Genomic DNA, 12,070 nt, shown 5'->3' with positions numbered 1-12,070 from the left:
TTTGGGGAAAGAGTTTGACAATAAACACCACGGCTACAGCACACTGATTCCCTCCTCTCCAGCTACTGTATTTGTTACTGTGTCTCCTAAAAGAATTTGACACAGGAAAACACCCAAGAACATTAAGGGAAGTGTTAACAACCATGGCCCCCTGAGGGGAGGAGGGGCCAAGCTTGTGTTCCCTGGTGACAGCAGGAACATTTATCTCTTTCCTCATGTATTTTGACGATTATGCTTCTGATTTTCAAAGCTGATAGGGTACAGTGGATCATCAGTTGTAGAGATGGATTCCCACGATGGCTAAACAATATGGAGCAAAGACACCCAGCCTGTCCGCCCAGGGGAAAGCAGGCTCCTCCTGAAGAAGCTCGACCCACAGGTTAAGACGCTGAGGCTGCTCAGCCCTGATTCATCTGTGATATTTACACAGCTTTCCCCTGAGGCTTGTGTGCTGTAATTAGCATCCGACGGCCTCAAGATGCTTCAGGGGAGAAGCCAGTTACCACAGTGACAATCTGAAAAGTGAGACTAAGTGAAAACACCCACTATTTCTCGGGCCTCGGGGGAACGCCCTGTGTGGACCCTAGCCTCCTCCAAACACTTAAACCACTCCAGGGGAAGGGGATCGCGAAGATTGGTTCATAGCAGCAGCCACCACCACCAAGCTCATACATACACAGCAGTAACCGTTCTGACGGGGATGAAGACATTCTTTCTAAAAGGTTTTATTTTTATTTTTAATTATGTGTGTTGTGCATGTGAGGCCAGGAGAGAGTGCTGGATTACTCAGACAGGACTTTACAGGCAGCTGTGAGCCACCCAGCGTAATGAGAACCCAACCTGGGTCTTCAGCAAGAGTTCACACTACTGAGCCATCTCTCCAGCCCCAGACAGGAAGATAATTCTAAGAGAGTCTTGTGTCCCCACCATTGGCTATCAGACTATTGAAACAATGGAATTTCCCCAGGAATCTCATGCTGGAAGATGGAAAAGGGGGAAACCTGGCACCAGACCAAGGAGGAACGTGTCTTCAGGGAAGAAACCACACAATTCTGACATGTCAAAGCATTCTTCAAGAGAGACTAGAGTTGAGACAAGGATGGGTCAGTGACGGGTGGGACCACACTGTGACCTGGACTGCTTACACTGTCTGCCTCTGGTCCTCTATTTAAATCTAATCTCATGTCAGAACTCCCACAGATAAACTTAGGAAGGGTCACTGGACTATTTTGTCTCTCTCTTCCCAATGTGGCCACATTGAACATCCTATTTCTGCTTTCCACTATTAATTGTGACTTTAATTGACCTACTGAGGACACACAGCAGAACCTAGGTCGATAGGGATGCCAGGGCCCAGGCTCTGACCCTAGCAAGTCTGATAACCCAGCTTGTGGGAATCTGTTCCCTTTAGGTGCCTCAGTTTCCCCAGCTACCTTTCAGCTCCAGGTTGCATGCTCTGGGAGACTGATTTCCCCGCAGTCACGTGGTGGCTTTGGCCAGCCCCTGGTATCTCCACACGGCAGTGAAGTCTTGGCCCACAAGAGCCACGGAAACATGAAAACAAGGAGGTGGTGGGGCTGCAGATGTGTAGTGGGGAGTACAGCAGGTCGCCATGGTGGCCATGATGAGCCGCTGTGGTTGGAGCATGTCCCCTGTGCGGTGCTGCTGTGAGGAGGTAGTATGGAGCCTTTTAAGAGCCAAGCCAACCGGATGACTGGGGTCCGGCCCTCAGACGGAACTGGGTCCCTGGTGAGTTCTTATGAGAGGGTCGTTACGCTAGAATAAGCCTGGCCTCTCTCTGACTTTTATGTTGTCTTGTGATCTCTCCAGTCCACACGCCCATCACTATGGGGCCGCCCACCATGACATCTCAACCAGAGTCAAGCAGAAGCCTGAACCTCCAGGAGAGTGACCGGAATAACGCTAGTTTCTTTGTAAAGTACCCAGTCTCAGGGATTTCCTGAAAATGACCATGGCCAGAAGAGACTCAGTAAGCATGCGCCTTAATTTTCCATCTTTTCAAGTGCCTTGGTCTTGGTGTATTTTTTTTTCCTAGCAGGAGATCTGGAAGAGTCTGGAACAGCTGTCTAGCAGCCCAGATATGGGTCAATCATTTGTACTCCGGGTTGACAAGGCCCTTTCACTATCTCATTAGTTTATCTGACCTCACAAGATCCTGCTGATGTCCTCCAGGCCATATCTTTGTCCTTGTGCAACAGGACAGGCAACAGAACACAGAGAGTCCGGAACCCATCCGGGGTGGGGGTGGGGGCCTCGGAAGATTGGTTTTCTAAAGCGCAGTCTTTAGAGACTGCAGCTGAGAGAGCTTCAGCATCCACCCCTTTCAGACCCTGCCGGCAGAGGTGCTAAACAAGCATCCAGTTGACCTGAGGAGCACTGCCAATGAACTCCATCTAAACTGATATCTGAGAGAAGTATCTGGAAGAGTCCAGCCAACCACAGCTGAACACATGCTCTTCCCGAGCCTGTGCAGAGAGAGCAGTTACCAAGACTGACCGCATTCAAGGCCAGAAAACACACTCCGATGAACTCAAAAGAACAGAAGTCATGAAGCATGTTCTCAGATCACAATGGAACTGAACTAGAAAGTCATAAAAGGGAAGAGGCTGGAAAAGACTCCAAATATTTGAAGATTAATCAGCATGCTTTTAAACAACACTTGAGTCAAGGAAGTTCCCCCCAAACAGTTTAGCAGAGCCAAGTTCAAATCTTAGCTCTCTCCTCCTTCCTGGGTGGCCCTGGATGAATGAAATCTCTTGGAGCCTCTTTTATTTCTTCAGTAAGGTAGCAGGGTTTGATGCTACTTTCTTCCTGGGTGTCCTTGAAGGCCTGTTACACAATTGGAACAGTGGTGGTAACTTTTCAGGTCACTGTGGTTTGGTGACATTTCTCCCATCCTGACCCAAGAATATAATCTCCACTTCCAGGCAGCTCACTGTGTGTGTGCAAAAAGCAACCGTAACTGCCGCATGAGTCCTCCCTCCCCGTATCCGCTGGCCACCATCTACTGAGGCAACTCCAAACGGCAGCACTCTGTGTCCATCTGTTCACACAGAACGAGGACTCCCACTTGAGTACGGGCAGCCAGAGAGAACTCATCTCAAGCCACAGCGTGTGAGATGCCACGGTGCTGGATAATCAGATAGCGCCTTGCCCAAGACTGTGTGGAAGGGAATTCTATATCTCATCCACACTGAGACAGACCCGGCTCACCCGCACAGGCAGCCTAGCATCTCCATCTAGAGAGCTTATTGCACAACCAGGGGGGGGAAGACATTCCTGAGGTCTGAAGCATTGCACAAGGCTCTGACTCATGAAGACATGGGTTATTCAAATTTGGGAATTATCAGAAATTCCAACCATGACAGCCAGCCCTCAGAGAATTCAGTGCACAGATGTGACGGTCCCGTGGCGAGGGAGCACTCGCAGTCAAGAAGTGCCGTACAGGATCATTTATGGAATATGCTAAGTCAACAAATTGTTCTAGCAATCAGAATAATAGGGCATTTGTAAAACTGTTTTGGTTATTTTTTTATTTCCCTCTTTTCTTAAGACACGACAATTTTTTTTTCCTATGAGGAATTTCCAGAACATAAAAACAAAAGCAGACCAGATTCAAGAAGGACCTGGAGTGTCGATCAAACGTCATGTCCTGCGGGTCACCAGCTCCGTGAAGGGCAAATAAGATAATGTGTGTAAAGATAATGTCTTAAGGACTGAGGAAACACCCAGGTCGGTAAACTGAGGCACAAGCACGAGGTCCCAGTTCCATCTCTTGCACCCATGTGAAAAAGCCAGGCACAATGGCACACCTCTACCATCCTAGCACTGGGGAGGGTCTATGGGGCTCGCTGGCCAGGCAGTCTAGCTGAATCTATGAACTCTAGGTTCAGTGGGAGACTCTGTCTTGAAATACAAGGTGTAGCGTGATTGAGAATGGACTGCTGGTCTCTGCACACACACACATGTGCACGCATGCACACACACACACACTCCTAGGTGTCCCACGCATGCAACTCTTAGTTCAAAGGGAGTTGTATACTTCTCAGAAGAAAATGATTAAATATGAGTAACTGGGACCATCAGAGGGTATGGGAAAGTGGCACTTGACTCCCTCAGCCCTGAGAGCCTTTCCAATCTAGGAAACTCCTGTGTCAGCCTCGGGACACATGTTCCCATCACCTCTTCTCTGTACATCTTTTCTAACCCACCCACTCACCAACCCAAAGGGTCCACGGGACAAAGACATTCTAAACTTTATCTCTGCACTGACTACCTCATTAGAGCTTTGACGATGATGTCAGTGGTTATGTGACAGGACAGGGTTCTAGCTAAGGGGCAACAGATGATGCTCCACACTTCATGAAATGATGTCCTTCTATGCTAACAGCTCCAAGAGCTGTGGGCAAACAATCTTGTTTCCATCAGTGTTTTACTGGTGAGGACACTAGTCACACATCCAAGAAGAGAAGCTCAAAAAGAAGCCTGGCCCACAGTCAGGCATCTCACCTGGATAAGAAAGGCCAGCCAATCTGACCTCTCATTCCATTTATTTATTTATTTGTTTGTTTGTTTGTTTATTTATTTATTATGTATACAGTGTTCTGTCTGCATGTATGCCTGCAGGCCAGAAGAGGGCATCAGATTTCATTACAGATAGTTCTGAGTCACCATGTGGTTGCTGGGAATTGAATTCAGGACCTCTGGAAGAGCAGCCAGTGCTCTTAACCAATTAAAGCATCTCTCCAGCTCCTCATTCCCTTTATTTTTGTATACCTCTGCATACACTGTAGCTGTTCAGTAAATGCACGGAATGAAGTTAGAGTTTACACCACTGCTTCTGGAAGCTGAATCCTGCACCCTCTAGCACCATACCCATCCTTCTTCGCTGCCACTTCTGTCTGTCTCTGAAGCATGCTGTCTTGGCTAATGTTCCCCTGTGGTTCCAGACGCCCGTCATTTAACAGGACTGAATCACACCAACTTTCCAGCCATTTCTGAGAGCCTTTAGGGAATATCTACTACCCTCCTCGGTTTCTCTGTTGGAAGCGTTTTTCTTTCCTTTTCGAATGGCAGAGAAAGTGGAAAAGTAAAAAAAAAAAAAATTGTACAGTGGGAGATCTCAACCTGAAGGAGCAGGAGGCCGGGCTCAAAGTCACAGAGAAGGAGTAAAGAATGGATTACCAGACTCGCTGGCATTGGCTCTTGGGAGTGGGCATGTAATTCTCGTTGTCTCCCAGAAACATTCATAAGCTGGCAGACAGCTGACGTGAAGGCGGCTAAACACAGGGTGGGGGCAACCATTCAGTGCCAACCCTGGCTTTTCCCATCATAATTTAAGGAAAAACAAGTAGCATCTTTTAGGGCATCCAAGCCTTTGACACAGACACAGGACCACAATCTCCTCACAGATCAGTTTCCTTATAAGACCTGTAGGCCATTTTAGCTAAAAGGGACCTTAGAAGCACGGATCCAGGCCCTTCATGGCTGCGGCCCTGAGAGCCAGAGGAACTGGTACTGGTCAGGGCTGCCCCCACACAGGCCAGAGCCAGGGGTCAGTACTCAAGGCTTCCTCAAATCACTGCCAAGCGTGACCGCTCCTCACAGCATGTGGAACCAGAGCTATTTGTCCATAAGAAACATAAGCTCATGAAAAGCCTGGTGTCTGAATCCAAGGCACAAAATTCATCCAGCATCCCCCAGCTCCAAACTAACTCAGAATTCGGCCCGCCGTACTGAGGCATCTGGCCAGCCAGCTCACAGCCTCATCATCCCTGACCAACCGTGGTTAAGTTCCAAAGCAATCTATTTATTGCTCCCTGGGATGGGATAAAGTAAACCAAATGCCTGGCTTTTGATCCTGTTAACTTACTCATTTTATCAAGCCTTACTATTTAACACTTTAGCAAACCGTCGGGGCAATAAGGGAAGGCGCCAGACAATGAGAAAGCCGTACAAAGGCTAGGAAGACAGTTTAAGATGACAGAATCCTGCTCACTCTTTCTACCAACCCTGCCCTAAGATGAAGCCTGGTCCCCACCCTGTATGCATATTCTCTTAAGGAACAAAAGGTACATCCAACTGCCAATAGCAGAAATTACTCTAGTGTACTTGCACTAGACAAAAGGAAACAGCCTCTGGCAATGAACGACTGTCTTTACCCGCACTGTGTTAACTGTGAGCTCCCTCAGGCAGGGACTTGGTGGTATTTTTTGTATCTCCACTGTCCAGCAAGGCCTGGCACTAAAGCTCACAGTGCTCAAGGTTCACAGAAAAGAGTCTGCTAAATAAAATCCGTTTTACAAATAGTTCGTGCTGCCAAGAGTTCAACCTCTAGCTGGCCCCCTCCAGCCCTTCTCTGCCCCCACCTGAGGCTTGGAAACCTCTATGCTTATCCCTTTGGGATGTCCAGGGTAGGGTGGGCTTTCCTGGCTTGTACAGCAGGAGAAATGGATGGACTAAGTTTCTCCTCTCTGGGAAGTCTTTTTCCTGGCTCCTTAACAGACATCTGCAGCACCTCACACCATGGTTGGTCTTTTGGCATGTCCCTTTCCTGCCCAAGAACAGTTTAGAGTCAGGAACTCTGACTTGGAGACTCGTCTTTTTACAACCCCTTCTACCCTGTGCTTCTCCTTGGCCAGTAACTGAAGGCAAACCTTGCCCTGACTCCTGTGCTCATTGAAGGAGAAATCCATCCCTCATCGTCCAACGCCATGGCCATCTGGAGTATTGTTTATTTCAGCTATCAGCTGCTCCTCAGCTGGATCTGGTTTATAATCTCCGTTGCTGTGTCAACAGCACAGAGTGGTGGTTAAGAGTGGGCTCCGGATCCACGCACGGGCTCACGGTGTGATGGGCAGCTGTACCAGGAGGTACAACACCGGCCCTGTGAGGAGGACCAAAGGCTTGGGAAACAGACGCCTGATGCAGAATTATGAACTGTATGGCACCTTGTTGCTGGCATGCTATATTTATCAAAACTTTTTTTTTTTAATTTGACACAGGGTCTGTTGGCCAAAACTGGCTTCAAACTCCTGGAATTCTTGCTGGAAACACAGATGTGAACCAGCACACCCACCATTTATTCTCACTTCCTCTTTGCACTCTCCTGGTCAGTAGTAACAAACCCCGGTCCTCTGGATACCTGTCTATCTACTTCTCAGCCTAACCCTGCAGCACTGATAATTCGTCTCTATTTCCAAAACAAGAGATGGTCTCTGGTGTTTTCATTAACCGACTTACAGACAAAAGTTTCTCTTTTTTTTTTGCCGGGCATTGGTGGCACACACCTTTAAACCCAGCACACAGGAGACAGAGGCAGGGGGAATCTCTGTGAGTTTGAAGCCAGCCTGGTCTACAGAGCGAGTTCCAGGACAGGCTCTAAAGCTACACAGAGAAACCCTGTCTTGAAAAACCAAAGCCAAAACCAACAACAACAACAACGTAAGTTTCATTTGGTGTGATGGCATTTTCTCCATCCAAAGGGCTACCATGACTCCCAATGCAATGCCTGGGACGGCTCCTCCCACCACATTCCCACCTGTCTCCTGACCTGTCTGCGTAGACTCTGCCTCAGAACCTCTCTGACCTCAGTGTCTTCTCACAGCGCTTGCCCTCACCTTCTACTCAATGGTACTTCTCCCAAAAGGCCTCTGTGTCTTCCCAGCTACAACAGAACCTCTCTGCCCTTCACACTGCAGCACGTGGTCAATTCTCCTTATTCAACTGTGACATCAAGTGAGCCGGCTCCTCCCACCACATTCCCACCTGTCTCCTGACCTGTCTGCGTAGACTCTGCCTCAGAACCTCTCTGACCTCAGTGTCTTCTCACAGCGCTTGCCCTCACCTTCTACTCAATGGTACTTCTCCCAAAAGGCCTCTGTGTCTGCCCAGCTACAACAGAACCTCTCTGCCCTTCACACTGCAGCACGTGGTCAATTCTCCTTATTCAACTGTGACATCAAGTGAGCTAGCTGCCCTGGTCACCAGCTGCTGAAAGCTGGAGTGGGGTGAGGCAGAAGGAAGGGGGCTGACCCCCAGGGTCTGGGAGCTACCTCAGGACACAGCCTCAGATGGGAAGTAAGGGCAAAGCAAAGCTACGGGTCCATTGTGTGTGCCAAGCATCTCCCATCTTTCCGTCCACCCACCCATGTAACTATCAGTGCCTAAGTACCAGGTAAGCAGACAAAGTATGTTAGACGCCATACAGAACAACAGGTGCTTACAAATGTAGGAAGGATGGCTAACCTCCAGCTCTTCTTCCCTGGCTGTCTCCACAAAGAGGGGCCACTGGGGCCCTGGGTCAACAAATGGCCTGTCTCCCCGCGACAATTCAACCAGCCAAGTATTTGGTCTCTGCTAAGTCCAGGCCTTAGCTGACTCAGCTCCACACAGTGTCAGGAACTCAGGCCCCATGAAGTGGAGCCACAAACAGTAACAGCTGCTTCGTTCTGCACCAAAATGTGGTTTTTGGACATCACCGCCCCACACTCAGATTCTTGCAGAAGCAGCCCAGACCCCGTGCCCTCTGCAATCCTCCTCTAGGTTAGTGCGAGCTACGTCGGCCCTCTTTTGAGAAGCGCCTATCAGAGAACTAGTCAAGAACCTCAGCCTGTGTGCCACACCTTCCTCCCCAGGGGATTCTGAACGCCTACTCCGGGTTACTTCTGGACACCTCTACTTGTCTCCGGCAACACCAGTCTATTCTCGGCTTCAAAGAAGAGTCCACTCAGCACCGGCACCGCGCCCACTTCTTCCCAGGGTGAGACAGCCATTCCAGCCCACTGGAAGCCCCTTGCCTCCATCCAGCCTGGGGGGTCAAGCTCTGACCTGGTCTGAACGAAGCTGCTGGGTTCAGGTTCCAGCTGAGTGACCTTGGACAAGTTAGTCAACCTCAGTTCCACTTTGTGTGAGACACTAATAAAGACAGAAGCTTCCTCCTCCAGAGGCTGAGACCAAATGAGCATGGAAGGGGAACTTACCTGTCACACGGGCTGGGGCTCAGTGGGCATCCGTCCTCACCATGCCCGTTAGGAAACCCTCTGGATCAGTCCTCTCTGGAAAAACTTTCTTCTCTCTAATGAGGCTGAGTTTCCTGGGGCTGAGGGTCAGCCCTGGACTCTGGTGGTTAGACTATAAACAATGGTCCACCTCTTTCTACACCACGCTAATACCTTCCTGTCCACATGAGTTAAAATCTGCCAAATCCAAAGTGGTCATTTGCACCATATTCCTATAAAGAAAAATCTAGATGAATCCCTCTGTCCTGTGCTCTCCTATCCTCCCACCACATGCCCAGAGGGAGGTGCTAGGTTTGGGCAGGAGCCCTGTAGCCGAAGCCAAGTGCACTACCGAGCCCAGCTGGCTGGTCCCCACACGGCTTGAGTGGCCAGTCTGAACTTACTGTTTTTCCACAGGGTATCTCTGCATTTAACCTTGCATTTCTCTGGAAGGTCCGGCAGGGAGCTGGACACTTTCTCACCCTCCTTCACCCCATCACCAGCTCCCTGCCCCTCCAGATCTTGTTGGTACAGAAAGGGTCACACAAGGAGGGGGTGGGAGGACATTTTCCTCATCCCTAGCGGGCCTCTCCTCTACCTCGGCATATTCTGTGGTCCGGTACCCGTTTGAGCTCATTCAAAAGAACCAAAGGATTAGTTATGGAGCTTTTTTCTTTTCTTTTCTTTTCTTTTTTTTTTTTTTTTTTTTTTTTTGTAAAGTTAACTCAAATCAATGGAAGCAAGAGGGCTGCGGTAGTAAACCGGTTTTTGCTTAGGAAATGAGGTGAGGAAAGTGCGGGCTGACTTGGTCAGCGCTGTTCCCTCTTTCCACATCTCCAAAGTGAAAGTTTTCACTGAGGAACTACAGGAAAAATACTGCCTGGCTAATTTCAAGAAGAAAGCGGGCAGCAGAAAGAAAGAAGTGAGGGAAAGCGACAGACAGGAGTTCTAGTGGCCCCCCAAGGCCATGTATATTAGTATGCCAAGATCCTGGTACTATGGGGCTCTCCCCCAACGGCATGCGGGTTTACCCCGGAGAGGTGATGCAGGACCAAAGTGCGCAAAGCACCTGCTCCGTGTTGCGCTGAACGACCCTATGCCGGGCGCAAAAGTTGGGTCCGAGGGAGCCCTTGTAACGCAGCAACCCCGAGTGCCGTTTCTCTCCCCCGGAACACCACACAATTCTTTGCTCTCCCTCGATCCGGACAGGTTGGGTTGGGTTGGTGAGGGTGGGGAACCACCCAGGAGTGCAGTGCAGGGTGGGGCGGGTACCTTGGCCGCAGGCGCCGCGCTGCAGGACGATGACCGGAGGCTGGCGAAGCTTCTCAGAGCGGCGGCTGGCGGCGCGCAGCTGGCACAAGTTGGTGTAGGTCTTGGCGTCGCTGCCGCACACCGGCTCGCTGCTGGCACACACGCACAGGCCGGCCTGAGCGCGCCGTCGTACTGTGGCCGAGGCGGGCACCCCGAAGGGCACTACGCACTGCAGCCCCTCGCCGCAGGGACCCTCCTGCAGGCCGCACGCTGCACCCTCAGTCGCGCCGCACACCTCGCAGCAGCCGCACGCGTCCCGGACTCGGCCGCCCTCACAGTCCGTGGGCGGTGGGGCGCAGCGTGTGGGATCGCAGCGCTCCGGGCACACAGTGGTAGCTGAGGCCGAGCGGCCGGTCCCGGACGGCAGCGCCAAGGAGGGCGCCGCCAGCAGCAGCAGCAATAGAGAAAAGAGCGCGGTGCGTGAGGACTGCATGGCGACTCCGACGGCTGTGGACCAGACGAGAGCCGAAGAATCGCGCTGGGGACGGCGTGTCGGGGTCTTGGGGACAGCGGGTGTAAGTGCGCGCGGCCGTGCGGCCCAGCCCATTGGCCTAGCGGCAGTGACGAGGAGCCAGGGGGACGGGCACAGCTCCCGGGAGGGGGGCCGATCGGGGACCGCCCGCGGGGACGAGGCGGGGCAGCGCGCGACTCCGCCCTCCGTCCAGGCTCAGTTTCCCAATCTAGGCTTCTTTTTCTTCTGAGGTTGACGACCTTAAAACCAAAGTAATACTCAACAGAGTGAAGCCTGCTCAGCCCCACGCTATCGCCTGGGAAAGTTCCCGTAGGTCGTCCAGCGCGGAGGGAGATCACATAGACCCCGGCCACAACTGGAATGGACCAGTGCCCAGCATGGGGATCTGTGGATGCGAATCAATCTGACCCTGCCGTGGAAAGGCAGCGTTGGCAAGATTGGCAGAAACCCAGTGCCCAGACCCAGTTTCAAGCGAGAAAAGCTGAAAGCAGAGGCAATTGGCAGCATAAACCTTCCTGACGCTTCTTTTATTTTAAAAGTTGTTTTCGGTTCTGTGTGTGGCAGCGCACGCGAGGGTATCTGGGAATGGTACCTGGAAGGCTTGCCGGGAGCGTGGAAGAGGCCGCAGGGCTTTGGACGGTTTTTTGTTTAGTTTTGTTTTGTTTTTCTTTTCTTGTCACCTTGAGTAGTCAGGGAACACGTCTTTACGACGCAGAAGCGCCCAGCCCGCGCCTGCAGTCCCAACACTTGGGCAAATCAACCGGGTCCCTATCTGTCTTTGAATTCCCACGTGAGGATTTCAATGACAGTCACTTCTTTTGGACATAGATGTAAGAATCATTTGGAAGAGCAATTGTAAGCCTGGAAGGGGGTCTCTGTGCCTGACACACTTACTGGCCAACACTAAACACTTAAATCTTGTATTGGAGAACCAGAGAATCAAGCGGTTTGTGCACGTCCCACCTGAGCTGCCTCCCCCGCCTCTCCCCACACCTGGTGGGGTGCTGTTGACCTTGAGGAAAGGAGGAGTCACTGATAAATAAGGCTGATCTTGCTTTAGTCTACTTCTGGGTTGTCCCTTGTGCACAACTCCTTTTCCAGTAAGAATACTTTTAAAAACTAAAACCCAAATGCAACTCCCCTCAAAGTATACCCAGCCCCATGTTAAATCTCAACTGCCAACAGATCCCAGAGGGTCCCTCCCACCAAGGGGCAGAAGAAAGGGATCTCCTGTGAGAAATACTTTGGTGTCCCAGCTGGAATCCTC

The 12,070-nt window shown here is 50.9% G+C and overlaps 1 protein-coding gene across 1 annotated transcript in view; it reads right to left on the bottom strand.

Annotated features, from left to right (window-relative positions):
• Htra1 (HtrA serine peptidase 1) overlaps positions 1-10,884 on the bottom strand; it is a 50,413-nt gene extending 39,529 nt beyond the window's left edge. The window contains exon 1 of the mRNA XM_050166033.1: positions 10,293-10,884. Within this exon, the coding sequence (XP_050021990.1) occupies positions 10,293-10,878 (586 nt within the window). The 5' untranslated portion in view covers positions 10,879-10,884. The remainder of the gene's footprint in view (positions 1-10,292) is intronic.
• Between the last annotated feature and the right edge of the window lie 1,186 nt (positions 10,885-12,070).

Source organism: Alexandromys fortis, unplaced genomic scaffold (assembly GCF_014885135.2).
Source record: "Alexandromys fortis isolate MF-2015 unplaced genomic scaffold, M_Fortis_MF-2015_v1.1 scaffold_146, whole genome shotgun sequence".
In the NCBI taxonomy this organism is placed as follows: domain Eukaryota; kingdom Metazoa; phylum Chordata; class Mammalia; order Rodentia; family Cricetidae; genus Alexandromys; species Alexandromys fortis.
This window is presented reverse-complemented; position numbering and strand designations above follow the sequence as displayed.